A 27,234-nucleotide genomic window follows, 5' to 3' on the forward strand; every position below is an offset into this window, starting at 1 on the left:
TCCATGTTCTCCACAGATGCTGCCTGACCCGCTGAGTTACTCCAGCACTCTGTGAAACATCACCGATCCATGTTCTCCAGAGATGCTGCCTGACTCGCTGAGTTACTCCAGCACTTTGTCTCTTCAAGGGAAGCAGCTATATGCGACCATCACCACCTGAGGGGAACCCTAACCCATCCCGCATTGGAATTATTAATCCTGGAACTCCCTCCCCAATAGCTTTGTGAAGGGAGTTCACCAGAGGACTGGAATGATTGAAGATGGCAGCCCACCCTTAAGCAATTAGGGGTGGGTCATAAATGTTGGACTTGCCAAGATAGACCTCCATCCAAAGAAAATATCTTGTTTTTAATGATGTGATGAAAAACAGAGGAATCAAATGGAGTTGTGAATCTGAGGGTTTATGGTGGAAAATTAAGCTAGGTCAAATATGGGAAATATGGAAGAGCTGGTGATAGGAAAGGCAGAAGGGTAATAATATGTGCAGGAAGGAACTGCAGATGCTGGTTTAAACCAAAGATAGACACAAAATGCTGGAGTAACACAGCGGGTCAGGCAGCATCTCTGGATGGAAGGAATGGGTGACTTTTTGGGTCGAGACTCTTGTTCAGAATATGTTAGCACTGGCTGTTGGAAGCTTTGCATAAGAATAGCTACTAAGAGTTTAATAGTCATATGCATTTCTTACTTGCTGCAACTTTACAGGTATGTTAATGCAATAACAAATAAATATACAATAATTAATACTGTAATAAATTATCATTTATACAAGGCAACCAGACCACAATAGGTCAAATCAAAGTACACAGTGCAACCTATTAAAAAGTCCATTGTAATTTGGTGCTGAGGTAAGGTTATGGTCAGAGAATGCGCAGTGTCGTTCAAGACCCTGATGGTTGATTTGAAATATAATAAAATATGATGAAAATGAAGAGGCTTGTGGTTAATGGGAACAAAATAAGATGACTTTTTTTTAAACTGCAGATGCTGGAAATCTGAAACAAAAGCAGAGAATGCTGGAAACACTCAGCAGTTCGGGCAGCCTCTATGGAGAGAGAAAAACAGTCAACATTTCATGTTCGACCTGGGAAAGATAGAGGTGCAAGTCAGTTCAAGTTAACATGGTGAAACTTTCTTGTAGCTCGCTCTTTCTTTGTCTAACAAAGGGTCACAGATACAAAACATTGACAATTTCTCTCTCCATAGAGGCGGTCTGTCCTGAGTGTTTCCAGCATTTTCTGGTATTTCTACTCAGGTAAGATAGCAGAAAGTCAGAATCAAGAGTGTTTCATTGTCATATGTCCCAAAACTGAACGATGAAATTCTTACTTGTATCATCACAACAGGTCTGTGAATACAGTATGCAATAAATAGTAAACAAAAAAACCGATTAGTATTAAAAAAACCCACAATAGACAATAGGTGCAGGAGTAGGCCATTCGGCCCTTCGAGCCAGCACCGCCATTCAATGTGATCATGGCTGATCATTCTCAATCAGTACCCCGTTCCTGCTTTCTCCCCATACCCCCTGACTCCGCTATCCTTAAGAGCTCTATCTAGCTCTCTCTTGAATGTATTCAGAGAATTGGCCTCCACTGCCCTCTAATGTGACTCACCTACTTCTGGACTAAAAAGTTTTAACAAGAAATTTTAAGTAAGTGTCCTTTAAATGTGTGTCGTGTTACTGTAGTGATGTTGCCACCGCCATGTCTACTTTTTCAGTATTTCATCAATTTCTTGTTACAGATTGAAACGCAAGAGACGAAAGATGAGGCAAAGGTCCCAATAACTACGTGTAGAGTTACTGTTGATCTTTGTACTGTCAAATTGCAAAGCAAAGAGGAGTTTCAATAAGTCTTGTTCGCTTGGGGCACAACCATCAATGTCCAAACACCAGAGTCATCACACTTGCTTTATCTTCTCGAACTCAATAATGGAGTTGCACTGGACATTGTGTATGTTGAAGCAGTAACTCTGTAATAAATGTCTTTTTCTTGTTTAACATGAGTCAGAATAACAAATCTCATGGGTCCAACAAACACTTGACCAAATAAATGGTTGTTTGGTCTTCATTGGGCTGTTCTGGGAGATGTAAAACACAAGTAACAAAGACAGGGGAAAAAATGGCTAAGTTTCTCTGCAGTCCATGCACACAAATTCATCATTAAAACCTGCGAGGATACAGAAAACAGTCTGTACAGCCACACCCTTGGGGCCAGGCGACCCGACCGCCCTCTGCCCGTGGTGACCCACCATCACGGGGGCACAATGCCTCACTTTTGTTGAGGTGTCCTCCACCGTGAAGACTGATGCCAAATGTTGATTCGGCCACTTCATTACTTCCCATTATTCACACCCCAATCTCACCCTTTGGTGGTCTGTGCCTACCTTAGCTATTCTCTTCATATAACCATTTGCTTCGTGGCCAAACGTTACGGTGCAGCTTACTACTTACTGCTCCCGGGCGCGCGGCGGCGCTGCAAGGTGCCGATACCCCGCCCGGACGCGCGGCGGCGCTGCAAGGTGCCGAGACCCCGCCCGGACGCGCGGCGGCGCTGCAAGGTGCCGATACCCCGCCCGGACGCGCGGCGGCGCTGCCGGCTGCCGTGGCCGTGCTTTGAACGCCTGGTTGAAGATGGCGGTGCGGAAGAAAGATGGAGGCCCAAATGTGAAATATTTCGAGTCCTCGGACACGGTGTCGCAGTTCGACAACGTGCGGCTGTGGCTGGGGAAGAATTACAAAAAGGTAAAGGGGCGTGGGGAATGTAGTTCAACTGCGTGCAGCGGATGGTGCAATTAAAACGGAGCGCTGGGCCTGAGGGGCTTGTGATCAAAATAAGAAAGCTCGACTCATTATTGTTATTAAAATGAGAGGGGACGGAGAGTGAGGTCGTAGGGCCTGCCTCGCTATTCCCAGCTTCAATCGATGTGAGGCATCGTGCGTCCAGTGCGTCTCCGGGGACGGTGGGCCACCGTCAGGGCGGAGGCGCGGTCGGGTCACCTGGCCCCGGAGGGAAGGCGCCCTGCGAGGAGGCAGGTGTACCAGTCTGGCACCGGGGAGCGGACACGCAGCCGGGCACCGGCCACCCCCACCAAACCTGAACAATTAAACTATCTTTCAGTTGGGTATTGGCAACTGGTGGGAAGAGAATGACACAATGCTGGCAATCTGACACAAAATCAAGATACTATAAACTCTCAACAGGTCAGGAAGCATCTGGACAGAGAGAGAGAGAGAAAGAGAAAGAGAAAAAGAAAAAGAGAAAAGAACATTCTTCATCGGAATATTGCCAATTTCTTGGGCTGGGTGGTGGGGATAGAGAACAATGCTAGAGCCACTATGATGAGAGTCCTTCTAGAGAGAGAGTGGGACCCCTCAATACAATACAATACAATATATCTTTATTGTCATTGTACAGGAGAACAACGAGATTGGGAATGCGCCTCCCATACGATGCAATAAATTAATTAGTTAGTCAGTATTAATTTATACAACCCAATGACACAAATTAGAACAGTTTTAAACAGAATAAAGTGCAGTAGATCTGTGCCGGTTCACTGTGCGATGTGACCATCCGGCTCAGCATAGAAACATAGAAAATAGGTGCAGGAGTAGGCCATCCAGCTCAGTAACCTGTACCTCCCTTCTCTCCATACCCCCTGATCCCTTTAGCCACAAGGGCCACATCCAACTCCCTCTTAAATATTAGCCAATGAACTGGCCTCAACTACTTTCTGTGGCAGAGAATTCCACAGACTCACACTCTCTGTGTGAAGAAATGTTTTCTCATCTCGGTCCTAAAAGACTTCCCCCTTATCCTTAAGCTGTGACCCCTGGTTCTGGACTCCCCCAACATCGGGAACAATCTTCCCGCATCTAGCCTCTCCAACCCCTTAAGAATTTTATATGTTTCTATAAGATCCCCCCTCAGTCTTCTAAATTCCAGCGAGTACAAGCCTAGTCTATCCAGTCTTTCTTCATATGAAAGTCCCGCCATCCCAGGGATCAATCTGGTGAACCTTCTCTGTACTCCCTCTAAGGCAAGAACGTCTTTCCTCAGATTAGGAGACCAAAACTGCACACAATACTCCAGGTGCGGTCTCACCAATGCCCTGTACAACTGCAGTAGAACCTCCCTGCTCCTAAACTCATAGCAGCTATGGCCCTGGGGATGAAGCTGTTCCTGAGTCTGGAGGTGCGGGCGTAGAAAGCCTTGTATCGTCTGCCCGATGGTAGAAGTTCGAACAGACTTGCAGGGGTGTGAAGAGTCTTTGTGGATGCTGGTGGCTTTTCTGAGGCATCGTATGTTGTAGATGCCCTCCAAGGCTGGTAGCTGTGTTCCGATGGTCCTCTGAGCTCTATGGACTACCCGCTGCAGGGCTTTCCTCTCTGCCTCCGTGCAGCTGAGACACCACACAGGGATGCCATGTGTTAGGATGCTCTCTATGGTGCAGCGGTAGAATGTCGTCAGCAGCTGTTGGGGTAGACCCGACTTTTTCTGTGTTCTCGGGTGGAACAATCGTTGCTGTGCCTTCTTGATGTTGGGGGAAGTCCAGAACTAGCAGAAGAATCAAAGCAGTCACCTCTGTGTGGAGCCACAGGAGATGGGCAAGGTCCTTAATGAATATTTCTCCTCCATGTTTATCGAGGAGAAAGACAGTAGGACGGAGGAAATTGGAGCAGTCAATGGAAGGGTCTTGAGAGCAGTCAGTGTTATGGTTGAAGAGGTGCTGAGGGGACTATCATATATGAAGGTAGACCTCTCCAGGGCCTGATCACATATATATGAGGAAACATAGAAAATAGGTGCAGGATTAGGCCATTTGGCCCTTTGAGCCAGCACCGCCATTCAATATGATCATGGCTGATCATCCAAAATCAGTACCCCGTTCTTGCTTTTTCCCCATATCCCTTGATTCCCTTAGCCCGAAGAGATAAATCTAACTCTCTCTTGAAAACATCCAGTGAATTGGCCTCCACTATCTTCTGTGGCAGAGAATTCCACAGATTCACAACTCTCTGGGTGTAAAACATTTTTCCTCATATCAGTCCTAAACGGCCTACCCCTTATTCTTAAACTGTGACCACTAGTTCTGGACTTCCCCCAACATCGGGAACTTTTTTCCTACATCTAGCCTGTCCAATCCTCTAAGAATTTTATATGTAGATCCCCAATCGTCCTTCTAAATTCCAATGAATCCAAGCCCTGTCAACCCATTCTTCCATCATACGTCAGTCCTGCCATCCTAGGAATTAACCTGGTGAACCTATGTTGCGCTCCCTCAATAGCAATAATGTCCTCCTTCAAATTTGGAGACCAAAATTGCACACAATACTCCAAGTGCAGTCTCACCAGGGCCCTGTACAACTGCAGTAGGACCTCCTTGTTCCTAAACTCAAATCTTCTCTCAATAAAGGCCAACATGCCATTGGCTTTATTTACTGCCTGCTGTACCTGCATGCTTACTTTCAGTGACTGATGTACAAGCACATCCAGGTCTCATTACACCTCCCCTTCTCCTAATCTGACACCATTCAGATAATAATCTGCCTTCCTGTTATTGCCACCAAAGTGGATAACCTCACATTTATCCACATTATACTGCATCTGCCATGCTTCTGCCCACTCACCCAACCTATCCAAGTCACCGCAGACTTCATAGCATCCTCATCGCAGCTCACACTGTCACCCAGCTTTGTGTCATCCGCAAACTTGGAGATGTTACATTTAATTCCCTTGTCCAAATCGTTAATATATATTGCAAACAACTGGGGTCCCATCACCGAGCCTTGTGGCACCCCACTAGTCACTGCCTGCCATTCTAAAAAGGACCTGTTGATTCCTCCTCTTTGCTTCCTGTCTGCCAACCAGTTCTCTATCCATGTCAATACCCTACCCTCAATTTTGCACACTAATCTCTTGTGTGGAATCTTGTCAAAAGTTTTTTGAAAGTCTAGGTACACCACATCCACTGGCTCTCCCTTATCCATTCTACTTGTTACATCCTCAAAAATTCCAAAAGATTAGTCAAGCATGATTTCCCCTTCATAAATCCATGCAGACTTTGACCGATCCCATCACCGATTCGATTGTGGGAAACCAGAGAGGAAATTGCGGGAGCCCTGGTTGAAATTTATGAGTTGTCTTTAAATACAGGAGAGATGCCGGAAGACTGGAGGGTGGCAAATACAGGACAGATGCCTGAAGACTGGTGGTTTGGTGCTGGGCCCGTTACTATTTGTCATCCATATCAATGATTTGAATGAGAACATACATGGGAAGATTAGCAAGAATGCAGATGTTACAAAAGTAGGTGGTTTTGCAGATAGTGAAGATGGTTGTGAAAAATTGCAGCAGGATCTTGATCGATTGGCCAGGTGGGTGGAGGAATGGTTGATGGAATTTAATGTAGAAAAATGTGAGGTGTTACATTTTGGGAAGTCTAACATGGGCAGGACCTACACAGTGAATGGTAGGGTTCTGGGGAGTGTTGTAAAGCAGAGAGATCTAGGAGTGCAGGTGCATGGTTCTTTGAAGATGGAGTCGCAGGTAGATAGAGTGGTCAAAAAGGCTTTGGGCACATTGGCCTTCATCAGTCAGAGTATTGAGTAGAGAAGTTGGGAGGTCATGTTGCAGTTGTACAAGACATTAGTGAGGCCACATTTAGAGCATTGTGTTCAGTTCTGGGCACCGTGTTACAGGAAAGATGTTGGCAAGCTGAAAAGGGTACAGAGAAGATTTATGAGGATGTTGCCAGGACTAGAGGGTCTGAGCTATAGGGAGAGGTTGAGTAGGCTGGGATTCTATTCCTTGGAGCGCAGGAGGATGAGGGGTGTGTCTTATAGAGGTGTATAAAATCATGAGAGGAATAGATCGGGTAGATGCACAGTCACTTGTCTAGATTAGGTGAATTGAGGACCAGAGGATATAGGTTTAAGGTGAATGAGAAAAGATTTAATCGGAATCTGAGGGGTGGGTGTATGGAACAAGCTGCCAGAGGAGGTAGTTGAGGCAGGGACTATTCCCAACATTTAAGAAACAGTTAGATAGGTACATGAATAGGACAGGTTTTGAGGGATATGGACCAAACGTGGGCAGGTGGGACTTGTGTAGCTGGGACATGTTGGCCGGTGTGGTCAAGTTGCGCCAAAGGGGCTGTTTCCACACTGTATCACTCTATGACTCTAATTGGACACATGGGTGCCCATCCCTATTAAATGACAGGCTTCCCTCCCAAATTGAGATACAAGGAACTGCTGATGCTGGAATCTTGATCAAGACAAAGTGCTGGAGGATCTCAGTGGGTCAGGCAGCATCTGTATTGGGAAATGGACATACAATGTTTTGCATCTGGACCCTTCAGAATGATGAAATTGGGGTGGGGTGGTGGGGTAGAGCTGGGTGCTGGAAAAGAGAGGTGGGGGTGGGACTAAGGCTTGGTAAATGAGAGGTGGAAAGATCGACACAAAAAGCTGGAGTAACTCGGAGGGTCAGACAGCATCTCTGGAGAATAGGTGATGTTTTAGGTCGAGATCCTTCTTCAGATTCTTAAGTCTTGACCCAAAACGTCACCTATTCCTTTTCTCCAGAGATGATGTCTGTCCCGCTGAGTTACTCCAGCTTTATGTGTCTGTCTTCAGTTTAAACCAGCATTGGCAGTTCCTTCCTACACAAATGATAGGTGGATGCAAGTGAAGGGGTTTTAATTGACAGACGGGTGGAGTATGCAACAAAGGCTGAAGATGAGACAAACGGTCTCAGATAAGGAGAAGAGGAGTGAAATATAAAGCAAAATGGAGGGATATTGGGGTGGAGAGACCAGGTCTGCTGAATCTCCTGGTTGTTAACCATTTTAATTGCTATTTCCACACCTGATCCATGTTTCAGCAAAAAAATGTTTAAATTTTGTCCTAAGTTCAGTGAAAGCTAGTAGGTTTTTAAAGCTCGCAACAGAATCAAAATTAGATGTAAGTAGACGAAAAGTATTAATCGACAAAGTAACCAGTTTAAAAAAAACCAAGCTGTCGAGTAAGTAAAAAGCTCATCTGGTTGAATAGATAAAACGAGCCTGGATAAGGATGACGGGACGAGGTGACATGCTGCAGATACAAGTTATTGTTGGAGATGAGTAAGATTCCCAGCAACCACCGCTGCAGTGTCCACATCATGAGAAGCTTCGCTTCAGTGTTGCTGAGTTGGAGCTGAGTTGCAGATTTGGGGATTGAGGGTAATATACTAAAATGGATGGAAATGCGTTTGGTTGAAGGGACCAGGGATATATATAAATAAATGTTTTTCTGTGATTTTTGCCAAAACGGTAAACCATAGCGCCACAATTTCTACGCCACCTTATTCACCACTCTCGCGGCGACTGTTTAGAACAAGTTTCATTTAAATCGGTCTTATATGTTTTCAGTTAGAGAGGTTTTAAAGTTCAAAAATCTCATTTCTAAACACATTTTTCCAAGGGCTGCTGTGCGTATGACGTCACCATAGGGCACGCACGGACTCTCTCTTCACTCGCACAAACAAGATGGACGCCGTTAGCGGAGCCGCCCGCCCGCAATCAGGGGCTCCCCTCTCCTCTCTCCCCTCGCTTCTCTCCTCTCTCCCCTCGCTTCTCTCCTCTCTCCCCTCGCTTCCCTCTCCCCTCTCCCCTCTCCCCCACAAACGCCGCGAGTAATCCCAGCTCGGCTAGGCCACAGCTCGGCTAGGCCACAGCCGCCGCCGCGCAGCCCGTCTCCAATAGTCCGCCGCTCCGGGAGAGTAAGAGTGGGGGGGACGGGGAGGGTGGGAGGAGGAGGGAGTGGGAGTGGAGAGTGCGACTGGGTAGGGGGACAGCAGGGGTGGGGGGAGGGGTGTTGGTGGTGGGGTGAAGAGAGAGGGGGAAAGGGGGGTGGGGAGGAGAGAATGGGGGTTGGGGAGGAGAGAATGGGGGTTGGGGGAGGAGAGTGGGGGAAAGGGGTCGTGGGGAAAGGGGAGGTGGGGGAGAGTTAGAGGGGGTGGGGAAGGAGAGAGTGGCCTCCTCAGTCACACCCTCTCCCCTTCCCTGCCCCCCCCCCCCTACGAGGAATGGGCCCAACCTTGTCTAGTATATTAATAAAACTCAGATCTTGTGTGTGTGTATATATATATATATATATTTATTTATTTTTAAATTTTATTTTTGTATGTATATTTGTATCTATATATATCTATATTTCTGAAATTTTTAAATTTGGTTGTGGACATGTGGACCTACAGCCAAAACGGTAAACCATAGCGCCACAATTTTAGCATCACCTTAATCACCACTGTCCTGGCGACTGTTAATTAAGTTTTAATTAAATTGGTCTTATTTTTTTAAAGTTAGAGAGATTTTAAAGTTTCACAATTTCATTTCTAACCAAATTTTTCAAAGTGCTCTGCGTATGACGTCACTATGGGGCACGCACGACCTCTCTCCTCACTCGCCCAAACAAGATGGACGCCGTTAGCGGAGCCGTCCTCCCGGGATTAGTCCCTCCCTCTCCTCTCTCCCCCCCCCCCCCCCCCACGCCTACACCCGGGGGACACTCCGAGCAGGAGGGAGATGGTCGGACTGATGGTCCACTGATCCTTCCCTTCCGTCCCTTCAACCCACAGCGCCCTCGAGTCCCCGCTCCCGCCCGGGCCCAGCGCCGCACACAAGCCGCAGCGGGCAGCTTCTTCTCTTCCTCCTTAAGCGGCCGCTTCCATCGATGGCGTCGTCGACGAGGGCCACTTCCACCGACTGCCTCGTCGCGACTTCAGAAAAATGGCGGCCGCACTCCACCTCACACTCCGCCATCTTGTGTGCGCCTCCCGCCGCCGCGCCGCCAGCCTCGAGTAGTCCCAGCTCGGCCGGGCCGCTGCAGCGTTGTCCGTCTCCCACCTCTGCCGGGTCCCAGCCGCCGCGCTGTCCTCCTCGAGTAGTCCCAGCTCGGCCAGACCACAGCCGCCGCGCCGCCGGCCTCGAGTAGTCCCAGCTCGGCCAGGTCCCAGCCGCCGCACTGTCCTCCTCGAGTAGTCCCAGCTCGGCCAGACCATAGCCGCCGCGCCGCCGGCCTCGAGTAGTCCCAGCTCGGCCGGGTCCCAGCCGCCGCGCTGCACACCGGGGGTTCCTCCTCCTCCCTGTACGCACGGCCAGTGGTAAGTGGCTTTTGCCGCCAACGGTTCCACGGAGGGGAGTGGGCGTGGGGGTCGAGTGGGTGGAGGGGAGGGTGGGGGTAGGAGGGGAGGGTGGGGGTAGGAGGGGGGTGGGGGGAGGAGAGAGTGGGGATGGGGGGAGAGTGGAGGGTGGGGGGAGAGTGGGGGTGGGGTCGGGGGAGAGTGGGGGAAGGGGGACAGTGGGGAAGGGGGACAGTGGGGGTGGGGGGCAGTGGGGGTGGTGGTAAGAGCATGGGGTGGGGGGAAGGGGACAGTAGGGGGCAGGGGAGAGTTGGGGTGGGGAAGGGGGTGGGGGGAAAGGGGGGTGGGGGACAAGACGGGGGAGGGAGCGGGGGTGGGGGGAGGCGAGAGTGGGGAGGAGGGCAGCAAGGGGGTGGAGGGGAGGAGGGCCGGGTGGAGGTGGGGTGGAGGGAAGAGTGGGGGAGGGGGAGAGTGGTGGTGGGGAAGAGGGAAGATTGGGGGTGGGGGGGGAGAATGGGGTGCGGGCAGGGAGGGGAGGGAGGTAGGGGCAAGTGGGGGTAAGGGGAGGGGGGAATAGGTGTGGGAAGGGGGAAAGGGGGTGGAGGCAGGGTTGGGGGGGGTGGGGGCAGGGGAGGGGCAAGTGGGGTGGGTAGGGGGGATGGAGTGGGGGGGGTTGAGGGTACTACACCAATACATGTTAGGCTTTGCGTCCAGGGCTCGCTCAGTGACACCCTCTCCCCTTCCCTGTCCCCCCTCTACGAGGAATGGGCCCAACGGGTCCACTTGGTCTAGTAATCTATAAAGTTTGTTGACAGCATGCAGGTCGGTGGTAAGCTAGGTTTCAAGGATACAGTTGAGTTAAGGGAATGGGCAAAAAGATGACTGGTGGAGTGTAATGAGGGGAGGTATTTTCCACTTTGATAGAAAGAATGGAAAAGCAAAATATTATTTAAATGGCACGAGACTATTAAATGTTGGTGTTAAACAAAATCTGGATGCCCTAGCGTGGGAAATACAGCAAGTTTCTGTCCTGAAACATTAACTCACTTTTTCTCTCTGATCAAACTAGTTTGTTTTTTGAACTGTTTATGACACAATGAAAGGTCACTTTGGATAACAGCTGTGTGCTGCTGTGGTATGATTCATGGTTTTTATACTGTGCCGACAATATGCTCGGGCTGTCGCACAATTATGGGTGAAGCTTTGCCAGCCATAACAATCATGAGCCAGATCTTCCCAAATTTGTGAGTCATTGGTAACTTGGAGGCAATCCTTGAAATATTCTAGTGCTGCTGCCTTACCGCGCCAGAGACCCGGGTTCCATCCTGACTATGGGTGCTGTCTGTACGGAGTTTGTACGTTCTCCCTGTGACTTGCATGAGTTTTCGCCGGGATCTCTGGTTTCCTCCCACACTCCAAAGACGTACAGGTTTGTAGGTTAATTGGCAACAGTAAAATTGTAAATTGTCTGTAGTACGATACGATACGACAGAACTTTATTCATCCCCGGAGGGAAAGTGGTCTGCCAACAGTCATAACACACAACAAGGTACATGGAAATTTGAAATTAAAATTAAATTAAAAGTGAAAAAAAACAGAAAAAGACAAGCGACTGTGGTCTGGCTGCCGTGTGCACAGCGCCTTCACCGGAACAAATGAACACAGACTTATCCCCTGGGCAGAGAATTCTAAACTAGAGTGCCCCCCCTGTCCTCCACGTCGGGACCCCCTTTGTTCTCCCACCGTCCTTCACTACGGTCCCCCCACGCCAGGTCCCCATTGTACTTCACGGTGGTCCACCCACTGTTCTTCACGGTGTGCAGGATAGTGTTAGTGTGCAGGGATCGCTGGTTGGCATGGACTCAGGACAAAGGGCCTGTTGTAGCTCTAAACTAAACTAAATTAAACTTCTTCCAAGGTAGACACAAAAAGCTGGAGTAACTCAGCGGTCAGGCAGCATCTCGGGAGAGAAGGAATGGGTGATGTTTCGGGTCGAGACCCTTCAGTCTGAAGAAGGCCACTGTGCTAAGGCAGACATTCCAAGCTTTTTGTGTTCCATAGAGACTTTTTTTCTGTTCCTACATTATTCACCTTAATAATATATTTGAAATAAAAATTATTCATAACTCACACTTTGATCTTCCTACTTCACTGTTTTTGGAATGTTAGTTCTGGTCACCTTAAACAAAGTTCCTCAAAGCTGCCTGTACACTACGAGCATTTTAGATAGGCTCGTTTCAGAAGGGAAGCCTGTGGAATGTTTCTTTCAGGGCAAGAATGTTTCTTTCAGGTATTTATTTTGGAAGAATATAATGGAATGTTTTTAAAAAAGAGATTTATAAAATCAGACACCATAAATCCATTTACCTTCCCAGCATGGAGCTTTACTTTTTAAAGTAAGTTGCAGTAGCATCATCTGTGATTTATTTCTCTATTCTCCAGGTTAGGGAGGCTCTGGACTCAACTTGCACATTTAGCAAATCAAGCTTTAAATGTAAATGATTGTGATGCCAACATTTTATTATTGCACCATATAAACTGTTTTTGCATTGCTCTTTGATGGGTATTTTTTTTTTTACAGTACATCCAAGCTGAGCCACCAACTAACAAGTCTCTCTCTAGCCTGGTTGTCCAGCTGCTGCAGTTCCAGGAAGAGGTGTTTGGGAAACATGTAAGCAATGCACCACTCACCAAATTGCCAGTAAGTACAACCAGTCAAAACTAGGTATACATTCATTAATACTGGCTTAACATAGGAGCACTAATAAACAAATCAGCTCGCTAGCATTTCCACCATTCAATTAGATCATGGCTGATCTCCATCTAGCAGCTTCACTTCTGTAACCCCCTCCCCTCACCTCCTCTTACTTCACAAAAGTCTTTTAGTCTCAATTATGATGTTTTCAATTGATGCCCCTCGCCCCTCCCAAGCATGACAGGTTTTTTTGGAAGAGGGTTTAAAATTTCGGCTACCCCTTTACGTGATAGTGTGTCCCTTCACATTGTTTCTGAATGATCTGGCTGTAATATTACGGTTATGCTCCATAATTCCATACTCCCCTGTTCAGAAGAAATGGTTACTCTCTTATCAAATCCTTTAATCATATTAAACATCTTGGTAAACAACGCCTTAATCCTCAATTTAAAAGGATACATACAGACTGTTGTCTAACTTCAACTGCTTAGATACTTCCAAAATAGGCGAGGCTCATTTCAATTGAAAGCATTTGCTATGAACAGGGTCCCTAGACTGTGCAGAACTTTACGATGAAACTTAGCACCTTGATTCTACAACATGTCTGTCCAGTGTTGGAGAGCATCTCAATTGGACTTGATCTATGGAGCTTTGTTCACTGGTAGTTTTGTGTCAGGAGTAGGGATTCTAATTGTACTAAGAGTGAGATGAGGAAAATCTTTTTCACCCAGAGAGTTGTGAATCTGGAATTCTCTGCCACAGAAGGCAGTGGAGGCCAATTCACTGGATGTATTAAAGAGAGTTAGATATCGCTCTTAGGGCTAACAGAATCAAGGGATATGGGGGGAAAAGCAGAAATGGGGTACTGATGCTGGATGACCAGCCATGATCATATTGAATGACGGTGCTAGCTCGAAGGACCGAATGGCCTACTCCTGCTCCTACTTTCTATGTTTCTATGTTTAAGAGTCCGTTCTTTCATGTAATGTTTATTGTGCTGATACACCAAATTTATTAAAGCATTATTTCAACGACATTATTTTAAAACAATGCTAATCTTTAAACCTGCAAAAAGCTACCAATTTATTCCAAATTTCTACATTGTCCCAATCCAACTGCTTACCATTAAAATATGTCAGCCCTATTCTTTTTAAAAATTATGTTCTTGGTATAAGTAATAAACAAGAGACTACTATTCTCCTGGAGTGAGTAAACAAAAGAATGAAACTGTTGCTTGAAAGAAGAAAAACGAATAAGGGATACTATACAATCCACCTAAGGAATAATAGAACGTAGAACTGTACAGCACAAGAACAGGCCCTTCAACCCATAATGTCTATGCCAAGACCATCTCTTATCGACCTGCACATGATCCATTTCTTTCCATTCCCTGCATATCCATATGCTTCTCCAAAAGTCTCTTAAATACCACCGTCATATCTGTTACCACCACCATACCTGGCAGCCGTTCCAGGCACTCACACCCCCCCCCCCCCCCCCCCCCCCCATGTTTAAAAAAAAAGTTGCCCCTCACATCTTTGCAACTAGAATGGCTGTGCCTTCTAGTATTTGTTTTTTTCCATCCTGGAGGAAAAAAAGGTTCTTACTGTTGACCCTTTCTATGCTGTTCATAATTTTATACACCTTTGTCGGTGCTCCCTGCAGCCTCTGGCGTTCCAGTGAAACCAATGCAAGTTTGTCCAACCTCACCCTGTAGTTAATACCCCCTAATCCAGCCATTATTCTGGTAAACCTCCTCTGCACTCTTTCCAAAAGCCTCCACATCCTTCCTGTAATGGGGCAAGCAGAACTGCACGCAGTATTCCAAATGTGGCCTAATCAAAGTCCTATGAAGCTGCATCATGATCTGCTGACTCATATACGCAATGTCCCGACCTACGAAGGCAAGCATACCATATGCCTTCTTCACCACACTATCTACTTGAGTTGCCAATTTCAGGGAGATGTAGACTTGGACTACAAGATCCCTCTGTACATTAATGCTGTTGGGGGTCATTCCATTAATTGTATATTTCCCCCTTACATTTGACCTTCCAAAGTGCAACACCTCACACTTGCTCGAATTAAACTTCATCTGCAATTTCTCACTACATACCATGACAGCCTTCCTCATAGTCCGTGACCCCCAACAAACTTGGTGTCATCTGCATGATGCCCCTCGCCTACTGACATTCATTTTATTCCTTCATTATCTGTCCTCCTAACTGAATGAAAAATTTCCAGATCCAAATTTTCTGGCCTTCATGCAAAAGTCTGTTTGAAGTATCGGCTCATAGTGACTAGCCCATCCTTAGTCTCAAAACATCCTAGTCCTTAAAGTTACTTGTGTTCTCACCCATACTATGTCTATTTGTACAGAAAGGTGAGCATGCAGTAGATCTGAATCTGTGCATAGGAAACAGTCAAATCGTGAGGACCACTTCAAATTTAGGGAGAATCCCATGCCTTTATTGCTCCTAACCCCAGACCATTTGACAGCCTTCACTTGCTCTAACATTTACACGTCAACACTTTCCTCTTCTACTAGTATATATTTCCTGCAAACTACAAAATATCAGAAAATATGTATCTCTCTGTCAGCTCTCTGAAACATAATTGCATTTTTAAGGACATTTTTAGAGTTGTAAGTGACTTTAGCTGTGTTCTTCTTTCATTCAGTGCCAGAACTAAACTATTCTTCTGTTTTCCAGATGAAATGCTTTCTAGATTTCAAAGCAGGTGGAGCTCTGTGCCATATTCTAGCTGCTGCTTACAAATTTAAGAGCGACCAAGGATGGTAGGTTGATTCTTTTTCCTTTCCAGAATGAGTTTTCTTTCTAGAACGTACATGCTCCAGACAGCTCTGTTGATTTGAGTTGTACTCGGTGCAGGTCAGAACATTGAGGTTGAGACATCGTTTCACAACTAGTCTTATGGAATATTTCCCGAAATCAAAGTACAGAAATGTTGGGGCAAGTGTGATATTGAGAGAAAGCATTTCTCACTGCCTGCAATCTGCTGAGTAGCATTTTGAGTGTATCCTCCATTAATAAAGTAAAGGATTGTCCATGGAGCCTCCTGCCGCCATTGCCATATGAATTGAAACTTTCAGGCTTCAGAATTGTATAGAAAGTACCAGACACTTGATCGTGCTGGAACACCCATCTCAATGCCATTATCCGATCTGCAGGCTGTACTTCAAGATAATTCCAGTGAATCTGTTCTTTATAATGTTTATTTTTAAAAAAATTAATTTAATTAATTACAGTGCATATAACAACAACAATAAACCCCATCCCTCCCCTTCTCTACATAATCATGAAAACAAACAAACAAAAACAAACAAATAAATAAATTAAAATATATATTTTTTAAACATATGTTGAAGAACTTTTGAGGGTTGCCAGACAATTCATATCTCAACCACTCTACGTGTAAGATGCCCATTAATTCTCTTAACCAAGTCTCAAACTGAGGAACAGAGTCTGATTTCCATAGTTTCAAAATACATCTGTTGGCAATTACCATACCATAAACCAAGATTGTGCGAGCATTATGGTCTAGCTTCTCAAGCGTTGTGGAATACCCGAATAGAGCAGTTTCAGGGTCCGGAGTTAAAGTAACGTTTAAAACAGTAGAGTACCATTGAAATAAAAGACACCAAAAGTTGTGAAGTTTTGGACAAGTCCAAAAGTGGTGAGCGAGTGTACCCTCGAGCGAGTGGTCATGCATCTATTACACAAAGGTGAGAGACCAGGAAAGATTTTATGCAGCTTAACCTTAGAGTAGTGTAATCTGTGTCTGTGTATAACCTTGAATTGAATCAGTTGTAGCCTAGAATTAATAGAACAGGATTTTATACTTTTCAGTACTACCTTCCAGACATCATCATCAATTTCAATGTTAAGGTCTTCTTCCCAGGTTTGTTGGATAAGAATCTGTTCTTGTTTGTGACATGCTCTGCTTGATTTTGTGTCTGAGCACAAAAACTGAGGATAGAAAATAATAGTCTTCTCGCTGCACTCTATTGTCTAAAACGCCCGATAACATACTATCTCTGACACTTAAGCAGCTCATAGGGGTAGGAGGGTCCAGGAACATCTTCCTCAACGATTACTGGACTTGGCATGTAAGGCAAATGGTGCAAATGATCCATCTCATCTTCCTCCTGAGATCCATGGTATTGCAGAAACCAGTCGTCATCCACTTCCATTTAATTCATGTGATTTCAAGAATCAAGTGAGGGCGCTGGGTACAGCAATGGCAATATCCCAGCTGTTGTACTGAAGACCTGTGATCCAGAACGAGCCACACCTCTAGCCAAACTTGAAGTAACATTGTCCACCCAGTAATGTTGACAATTGCCTAGATACGTCATGCCCACAAAAAAACTAAATCCAATCTAACTAATTACCACTCTTTCTAATTACCAATCTAACTAATAACCCCCCTTTGCAACCTCAGCGTTTGAAATCATGTAGAAGTTTCCTCTCTTCTGTCCATCCCCTGGACTGCAGTGCATTGTCCAGAAGGCTCAAACGCTGGGAAGAGAGACTAGAGAAATCTCCGGAAGACTATCGATTCCTCTGAGAAACTCCCACCAGGTTCCGACTAACTGTGGATAACCTGGCACAGTCTCAACAGACTGCGGACAGGCGTGGGGAGGAGCAAACCGAACGTGCTGAAGTGGGGATATACTGAAGATGTGGCAGACTGCGAGTGTGGACGGGGCCTTCAGACTGTGGAACATCTCCTGAGCTGTGACATGCTGCATGACACATGCACTGTGAAGGATCTTGCAGAGGCCAACGACGTGGCACTAACATTTGCTCGCTATTGGCATACAGCTGTGTGATGACACAAATTTAAAAAAAAACTTTTTTCTGCTCTGAATCATTAGCAAAATTCTGCAGCATTACTTGAAAGAGAAATGGAGTTAATTTGTCAGGTAGAAAGAAGTCCCTTCATCAGAACTGGGGAAGTGAGAAAATGGGCGAGTTTTAAATTGTAGAGATTGTGGGAGGAGGGATGGGAAGAACAAAGGGGATGTCTGATAGGGTGAGGCCAGCAGATAATCCTTGTTATTTATAGAGTTGTTGGGTTGAAAGATTAATGATGGGTTGACTCAGTTAAACTTTTCTCCTTTGTTTTTAGGCGACGCTTTGATTTTCAGAACCCCTCCCGCATGGACCGCAATGTTGAAATGTTTATGACAATCGAAAAGACTCTGGTTCAGGTAAAATGATTATTGTGTGAAATGGAACTTCCACATTAAGTGAGCTACATATTTACTGTTTGTCTCTTGCAATAAGAGGCCATTGCCATCCAAATCCAGTCATTCAATCCAGCTGAATTCCACTTCCTACCTCCTGGGTAGGTTACAGCATATCAGACATGGAATCAGATGCAGTGGTTTACTCCTCCACATTTATACCCGCTCCTCAAAATCTGCTCTCCTCAGATCTGCTTACTTGTGAGGTAGGCCATGGGTGTTAGGGAGTGTTGGTACATGTAGTGCATTCTTCAGGGACCTCTCTTCTGATGTCCAGTGAATCCTGTTTGCAGAGACGGGTTGTATCTTACTACGAGTGCTGGTAAACAGAAATTTCTCTGTTATCAGGCAACAGAACCATCCAACCAACAACTAGAAAGCAGTCCTGAGCTATCTACCTCAGTGGAGTCCCTTGGACTATCTTAGATTGGACATTACTGGACTGTATCTTGCACTAAACATTATTCCGTTATTCCTTTTTTAAATATATTTTTATTTTTTAATTTTACACAAATTTACACAGGACACCAACAAACAGTACAGGACAGTACATTACATATATACCCCCCTCCCCGTCCCCAAGGCTAAAAAAAAAAGATGACCCTTTGTGTTCAAATGTTACATGTTAGCAACAGCAGCATACGAATATAAATAAATTATGACTGTGTAGACAATATTTTCAGTTAAAGGAAAAATCTTTAATAAAATCTATAAAAGGGTTCCAGGTCAGAGCGAAGTCTCCGTGGGCCTTGCACCGTTTATACCTGATCTTTTCCAGGGGTAAAAAGGAGAGCACCTCCTTTAACCACTGCAAAAAGATGCAGCTTTTTTTGACTTCCAGTTAAAAAGAATAAGCCTGTGAGCAAGCAATGATGCAAATGCTAAAGCATTTGCTTGTAAATTTATAAGCTTACAATTTGGGGGCGGTATTCCAAAGATAGCTGTGTGCGAATCAGGATTTATAGTCTGTCTGCAGATATGGGAGAATACCTCAAATATATTTCCCCAGTAGCTGTTGAGAGAGGGACATGTCCAGAACATGTGTCCGACAGAGGCTGGGCTATGGCCACATCTAGGGCAGCCAGGATCTGTAATAGAAAAGATTCTGGCAAGTTTGTCTCTTGAATAATGAAGACAGTGAAGCACTTTAAATTGGATCAACCCATGGCGTATACACAGCGACGAGGTGTGTATACGAATTAAGCTCTCTCACCACGCCTCATCAGAAAGCTCTACACCCAGGTCCCTCTCCCATGCCGTTTTTGTTTTGTCCCAGGTTATCTGTTTTAATTCCTGTATTAATGTGTAAATTGTTGAAACACGTTTCCTGTCAAAGGGGTCCAGCTCCAGAATAGTGTCTAATTGGCTCTTAGTGGACAGATGAGGAAATGAGGGAAACACTGTTTTAGCAAAGCTAGGTATTTGAAGATACCTAAAGAAATGGGATCTGGGTATATTATGGTTTTCAGCAAGCGTTTCAAAGGAAGTGAACGTTCCGTCAGTAAGTCACAAAAATATACCAGTCCATTCCTATGCCAATATGGAAATGCAGTGTCTAACATGGAGGGTGTAAAACATTGATTATTTGCCACCGGAAAAAGCCTGCTGATACCTTTGAGTCCAAAATATTTCCTGAACTGTAGCCATATTTTAAGCAAGGTTTTAACCACTGGGTTTGTCATTTGTATTTTACAATTATAAGGTAGCGAGCAGGTAATTATCGGTAAAGGATCAGATAAGAGTTCCATCTGTGCCCTGTTTACTCTTATATGAATATGTCCAATGTAAAAGTTTTACAATATTTGCAGCCCAGTGGTAATAAATAAAGTTAGGCAGCCCCAGACCATCCGCCTTCTTAGCAACTTCCAAGTATATTTTCTTCATCGTGGGATTTGAATTGTTCCAAATAAATGATGAGATTAGTCTATCTAATTGCTGAAAAGTTGTCCTAGGTATAAATATGGGGATCATTTGAAAAAGATAAAGAAATCTAGGTAAAACCGTCATTTTAACAATATTGATGCGGCCTACTAATGAGAGTGGTAGTGTTGACCACTTTTTGAAGTCCTGTGTTGTTCAGTCTAATAATGATTTAAAATTATGGCTGTATAAACCTCCCATAGTATAGGTGACTTTAATTCCCAGATAAGTAAATACATTTTTCTCAAGTTTAAATGGGAAGCTGGAGTAGTCGCCGTCAGTGTGATTGATTGGGAACAACAAGCTCTTTGAGTAATTTATCTTATAACCTGACAGGCGGCCAAAAATCTCTAATATATGCAATAGCTTTGGTATGGAGTCAGTTGGATTGGATATATATACCAGCAGATCGTCCGCGTACAGCGATACTTTATGAGATTTACCACTTCGAAAGATACCTCTGATACCATCTTCAGTCCTAAAAGCTATAGCAAGTGGTTCTATTGCCAAATCAAATAAGTAGGGAGAGAGGCTGCAGCCCCTGTGGAGCCGGAAGTAGTCAGAGATTATATTGTTGGTCCGCACAGCTGCCATTGGCGCAAAATATAATATTTTAATCCATAACAAGAATGATGGGCCGAAGCCAAATCTTTTGAGAACAGCAAACAAATATTGCCATTCGACACGGTTGAATGCCTTCTCGGCGTCTAAAGAAATAATTACTTCCGATTATTCTATGGTGTGAGGTGTATACAATACATTAAGTAGGCGCCGCATGTTATAGAACGACTACCTGCCCGGTATAAATCCAGTTTGTTCAGGGTTAATAACTTTGAAAACTACTGTTTCAAGACGGGTGGCTAAAATTTTTGTGAGGATTTTATAATCACAATTCAACAAGCTTATCGGGTGGTATGAACCACACAATAGTGGGTCTTTATCTTTTTTATGTAGGACTAATATGGTTGCCTGCGACATTATTTGAGGTAGTTTCTGTTGGATAAAAATTTCCTGATACAACAATTTAAGTGTTGGAGCCAGTTTGATTGCAAATTCTTTGTGTATATATATATATATAGTCAATAGTCAATTTATTTGTCACATACACATAAATGTGCAGTGAAATGAAGGATTACCCACAGTCCAACAATAAGACCAATAAAAATAAGCAATAAGCATTTCAATTAGGAAACCGTCTTGTCCTGGGGCTTTGTTGCTCTGCATCAATTTAATTGCCTGTAATATTTCTTCAGTTGATATTTCCCTGTCAATTTGTGTCTGGTCCTCTGTAGTAATTTCTGGGATGTGTAGGCTGTCTAAGAAGGCAGGAGTACCTGATAGATCACTGAGTGGTTCTGAAGCATAGAGGGAAAAATAAAACTGCTTAAACTGGTCATTGATGGCATCTGGATCAGTAGTCTTTACCCCCGACAATGTTAAAATTTCAGGAATAGTACTGGCGGCTGTGGACTGTCTGATCTGGTGAGCTAAAAGTTTTCCTGCCTTTTCTCCGTGTTCATAGAAAATCTGCTTTGATTTGAAGATTAGTTGCTCGGTTTGTCTGGTGGATAAGTTGTCAAATTCCGTCTTAAGTAATAATTTCTCCTTGTAGAGTTCAGGTGTTGACAAATTGGCATACAAACGGTCTATTTCCGCTATACTGTGGGACAATTCTGTCAGACGTTGTTTATATTTCTTCCTCTCATATGCTGTATATGAGATTACCTGGCCCCGAAGGTAGGCTTTAAGAGCCTCCCAGAATGTCGCTAAGTACATGTCCGGAGTATTATTAATTTCCATAAAGATGGAAGAGTGGGGGGAGGGGACAGTGAGAATAGCGGTGGGGCGAGTGGGTGGAGGGGAGGGTGGGGGTAGGAGGGGGGGGGTGAGGGGGGGGGGAGGAGAGTAGCAGGGGGTGGGGGAGAGTGAGGGTGGGGCTGGGCTGGGGAAAGAGAATGAGGGGGTGGGGGGAGGAGAGAGTGGGGGAAAAGGGGGTGGGGAGAGTGCGAGTGGGGGTGGGAGGTAGAGTGGGACTGGGGAGGAGGGCAGAGTGCGGGTGGGGAGGAGATGGGGTGGGGGGCAGGGGACAGCAGGGGAGGGGGGTGGTGGTGGGGGATGAGAGAGTGATGGTGGGGGGGAAGGGGGACTGGGGGGTCAGGGAAGAGGGGAATATGGGGGGGGGGGGGAGGTTGGGAGGACCAGAGCGTGGGGGTGGGAGGGAGTGTGGGACTGAGGAGGGGGACAGCGGGGGAGGGGGGTGGTGGTGAGGGGAAGAGAGAGTGGGGGTGGGAGGGAAGGGGGACAGTGAGGGTCAGGGAAGAGGAGAGAGTGGGGGGATGGAGGGAAAGGGGCGGAAGGTGGGTGGGGGGGGAGGGGACAGTGAGAGTGAAAGGAGGGGGAGGGGATGAGAGAGTGGGGGTCAGGGAAGATGGGAGAATGAGGGGTAGGGAGGGGGGGATATGGGGGAATTGAGTAGTTTCGTCATCTTGTATGTATGTATTCAGACCGCCCTCCAGCTCTTTCAACCGGGTATTTTGTTTTGCCATGTCGTCCCTTATAGAGTATTTTAGCATTCAAATCTTTGGTACTTGAATCTATTCGTGCCAAGATCCTGCTTTCGCTGTTTGTTGTGGCAGCCATCACTTCAGACAAGTCGACAGACTCACTATCTTGGGGCCCCGAGGCTTTAGCGGCCTGGTCTTTGTCAGACTTTGTTTTGCCCATGGCGTCTTCCACACTGTCAATGTGCAAATGCAAGGTCACTAATTTGGTGTGTCTGCAGTTCAATAACGTGTATCTTAAACTGAAATAATCTTGAGGTTAATTTTTTTTAAAGTTATTAGTATAAAAAAGTTTGCCCTGGGCAGGAGCTCAGAAAAGCACGTCCCTACATGTCACTGCTCACCAGCGCCACCTTTTATAATGTATCTGTATATTGGGGAGCCAGGGTCCACAGTGCAGATCAGGTGTGGTGACTGTGTTGACAATTCTGCTGTTTGCAGCTTCATTGGTAGCCACAATCCACCAGCAGCTTTGGATGGTGAAAACATGAGAAGATGGGATGCAGTAAATCAAAAGACAAGCTGAAATGTGTAGACTGAATCCTACACAGAAGGTTTAATATCCATGCAAGGCTTGACCTCGGTATCATATCATATCATATCATATCATATATATACAGCCAGAAACAGGCCTTTTCGGCCCACCAAGTCCGTGCCGCCCAGCGATCCCCGCACATTAACACTATCCTACACCCACTAGGGACAATTTTTTTACATTTACCCAGCCAATTTACCTACATACCTGTACGTCTTTGGAGTGTGGGAGGAAACCGAAGATCTCGGAGAAAACCCACGCAGGTCACGGGGAGAACGTACAAACTCCTTACAGTGCAGCACCCGTAGTCAGGATCGAACCTGAGTCTCCGGCGCTGCATTCGCTGTAAAGCAGCAACTCTACCGCTGCGCTACCGTGCCCCTATGTATGTCCTTGCAATCTTTGTCATTGCCAGTTTGCTTAAAGGTATCCACGTTTTGGTTACCCACAGAAAGTCTATACCCCTATCCTTAGCAGATTGCAAGGGCATTGTGTTCCAGAATTCCACCCTCTTCAGGATTGGGTGACTTTTCCTCAACTCCCTGCTCGTACTTCTACTATTTGTCTTCAATTTATGCCACCTTGTTATTGACCCATCTGCTGAGGGAAATGGGTCCTATGCCTCTTCCAAATTTATACCCGTTCTATATCTTTTATCTTTTGCAGAACCACTGCTTGTCTCGGCCCAACATTTATCTAAACTCGGAAATTGAGCCCAAGTTGCTGAGCAAACTGAAAGACATTATTAAGAGACACCAGGTAAGATTACATTTGGTGAGAGTTGTGTGAGAAGAAGCCTGATTGGAACATTTGCTGCACAAGTCTTAAAGCTTCGTTTGTAGTGAAAGCACTAGTTGCCATAAGATATAGGAGCAGAATTAAACCATTCGGCCCATCGAATCTGCTCCACCATTCAACCATTGTTCTATTTTTCTCTCAGTCCCATTCCCTGCCTTCTCCCCATAACCTTACAAATCAAGAACCTATTAATCTCCGCTTTAAAAAGACCCAATGATGGCCTCCACAGCTGTATGTGGCAATTAATTCCACGGATTCACCACCCTCTGGCTGAAGAAATTCCTCCTCATCTGCATTCTAAAAGTACATTTTTTTGAGGCTGTGCCCTCTGATCCTAGATTCCCCCATTGCTGGAAACATCCTCTCCATATCCACTCTATCTAGGCCTTTCATTATTCGGTAGATTTCAATGAGATTCCCCCTCATCCTTCCAAACTCCAGCGAGTACAGACCCAGAGCCATCAAACACTCCTCATACGTTGACCCAATTCTACCATCTACTGTATTATTATAAACATACAAACCATCTCCTCCTTAGAATGGGTGCGTGCATTTTTAATATTGCAACATTAAGTTTTGTTTTGTATCATCTTGGATGCTGCTTTGGCTTAATCTAGTTCTAGTGTTCCCTGATAGTTTTTGATACCTTTTGGCTTTCTTTCTTATCCTGTATATTACTCAGAAGTCCATCTCACACTGCATTTTCCTTTGTTGGAGAATGTCAATTATGCCAATTAAGGAAGCAATCCTCATGGTATCAAAAATGTTAGCTTAATTCCTGTACAATTACAATAACTTTATTACAACTACGTTTTTAGTAAACTGCCTCCATATCCCACCCATGATCTCCGTTTCTCAATAGTCCAGCGTATTCCTAAAACCGTTACAGATATTTTAGTATTTTACATTATAAGCATAAATGAAATGTTATTGCCATTTATTGAAAGATAATCAGACGACTAACCGTACACAAAGTTACATACTTATAAAATTGGATGGAGTTTTTTAATCTTCAGTTTGTTATCAGAATGTGGATGATACATTCAGAGCTTACCTATGGCTGAAATGTGGTAGTAGCCTTCTTTGAACCATTGCGTTCCTTCTAGTGATGTTGCTTTTAGAGTGTTGTTAAGTCAGGAATTCTGGGATGTGATTACGGAGGAACACAGAGGTGGTGGGTATAACATAACATAACATACATAACATAACATGACATAACAACACTTTATTGTCACTCGGCTTTTTACACCGAACAAAATTTCAGCAGTCACACAAAACACAGCAAAAAAGAAAAGAACACAGGACACCCGACCCCAACACAAACATCCATCACAGTGACTCCAAACACCCCCTCACTGTGATGGAGGCAACAAAACTTCCCCTCTCTTCCCCCCGCACCCACGGACAGGCAGCTCGACCCCTACCGAGGCAAACGACACGCACAGGCTGCCAGAGGAGGTAGCTGGGCCATGTACTGTCACAACTTTTAAAAGACATTTGGACAGGTACATGGATAGGAAAGCTTTGGAGGGATATATGGGCCAAACACAGGCAGGTGGGACGAGTGTAGATGAGGCATCTACTGCCGAAGGGCCTGTTCCCATGCTGTATGACAATGAGATATAAAGGTAAGATAGTTGTTGTGAACTTGCTACCTCGTAGGAAGACGATGTAAGAGAGCACTTTCCACTCTAGCCAGCAATAATGGCATCAGAGTCATATACACATATTGTGAGGATTTTCAATTTTGTAAATTTCTATTTCCTGGTAGTTCTTGAGGGTGATCCCAACTAATTCATCTTACTGTGATAGTGGCCAACACTTTATGTCAGCTCATCACCCTCATAATAGAATCGTGCCCTGGCTAGAATGGCTAGAAAGGCAGCACGGTGGCGCAGCGGTAGAGTTGCTGCCTTACAGCGAATGCAGCGCCGGAGACTCAGGTTCGATCCTGACTACAGGTGCTGCACTGTACGGAGTTTGTACGTTCTCCCCGTGACCTGCGTGGGTTTTCTCTGAGATCTTCGGTTTCCTCCCACACTCCAAAGACGGACAGGTTTGTAGGTTAATTGGCTGGGCAAATGTAAAACAAAATTGTCCCTAGTGGGTGTAGGATAGTGTTAATGTGCGGGGATCGCTGGGCGGCGCGGACCCAGTGGGCCGAAGGGCCTGTTTCTGTGCTGTATCTCTAAATCTAAAAAATGCTGGGGGTAAACCTTTTATTCTGCCATTTCATTGTGCCCTTTGTTGAAACAGTAGCATTCTGGCTCCTTGGATTAGATTTAACTGCTTTTATTTAGCTGAAATTTTATAGTCTGTCGTTCTATATGTTAATTAAGTGTTTTCCAATAGGGTACGGTTACTGAGGACAAGTCAAATGCATCACACATTGTTTACCCTATTCCTGGCAGTTTGGAAGATGGTGAGTTTTATGGTTTTCATTCTTAATTCTTGTATCCCCTCAGCAGGTTACTTGAGTGATTTCATTTTGCAGCCTTGGATGAAAGACCGATTACATTTTAGCTATTTGTGCAATATACAAATATATCTTGACGATAGGCTTTGGTTCTGAATACTGTTTTGGCCTGGTTCAGTTGAACTGGAATTTTAAGTGATCTTGAACCAAAATTCCACGATGGCGAATTCCTTCCTATTCAAAAGCTCAAGATATCGAAGGAAAGTTATGTTTCACAATGGCAACAAACTTTGAACAGATATGATAGCATTTATGAAAGGCATACAGTGGACTCGAGAGATTATTGTCCCCCTTTTTTATTATGTGGTCTTTTGTTCTTGTGTTCTAAAAGTTCTAGTGATGGGATATGGAGTGTATGAAAACGGGACATATTTTGAGCAAACTTACTCTTCACATAAGGATACAGAGCTGGAGTAACTCAGCAGGTCAAGCAGCATCTCTGGAGGACATGGATAGGTGATGTTTCAGCTCGATATCCGTCTTCAGACTCCTTCGTCACCTATCCATGTTCTTCAGAGATGCTGCCTGACCTGCTGAGTTACTCCAGCACTTTGTGTCCTTTTGTGTATTAACCAGCATCTGCAGATCTTTGTTTCTGCATTCTTACTCTTCACATGTTTGATTGGAAAATTGAAATCAAAGTCCAATGTCTGTTCTGGCCTGCAATGAGTTATGGTAAAATTATTTGACATTATGACTATTCTGCTCTGATCAGCAATTTCAGTAAGTGAATCTGGCAATAGCTGCAGTATTTAACACACACTGCTCAAAGCATTGCAGTCTGTCAGCTCCCTTGAACTGTAGAGCAGTAGTGCTCCAATCATCCCAATGCCAGTTTCAGAAAGGT

At 45.1% G+C, this 27,234-nt stretch overlaps 1 protein-coding gene across 7 annotated transcripts in view; it reads left to right on the forward strand.

Moving 5' to 3' along the window:
* Positions 1-2,613: 2,613 nt before the first annotated feature.
* The window catches only part of smarcc2 (SWI/SNF related BAF chromatin remodeling complex subunit C2), a 124,772-nt gene continuing 100,151 nt past the window's right edge, over positions 2,614-27,234 (forward strand). For all 7 annotated transcript variants that reach the window (XM_078431602.1, XM_078431603.1, XM_078431600.1 and 4 more), the window contains exons 1-6: positions 2,614-2,746; positions 12,712-12,831; positions 15,537-15,622; positions 17,980-18,061; positions 23,780-23,872; positions 26,264-26,333. In XM_078431602.1, coding sequence (XP_078287728.1) covers positions 2,636-2,746; positions 12,712-12,831; positions 15,537-15,622; positions 17,980-18,061; positions 23,780-23,872; positions 26,264-26,333 — 562 coding nt within the window. In that variant the 5' untranslated portion in view covers positions 2,614-2,635. The remainder of the gene's footprint in view (positions 2,747-12,711; positions 12,832-15,536; positions 15,623-17,979; positions 18,062-23,779; positions 23,873-26,263; positions 26,334-27,234) is intronic.

Source organism: Rhinoraja longicauda, chromosome 42 (genome assembly GCF_053455715.1).
Source record: "Rhinoraja longicauda isolate Sanriku21f chromosome 42, sRhiLon1.1, whole genome shotgun sequence".
Lineage (NCBI taxonomy): Eukaryota > Metazoa > Chordata > Chondrichthyes > Rajiformes > Arhynchobatidae > Rhinoraja > Rhinoraja longicauda.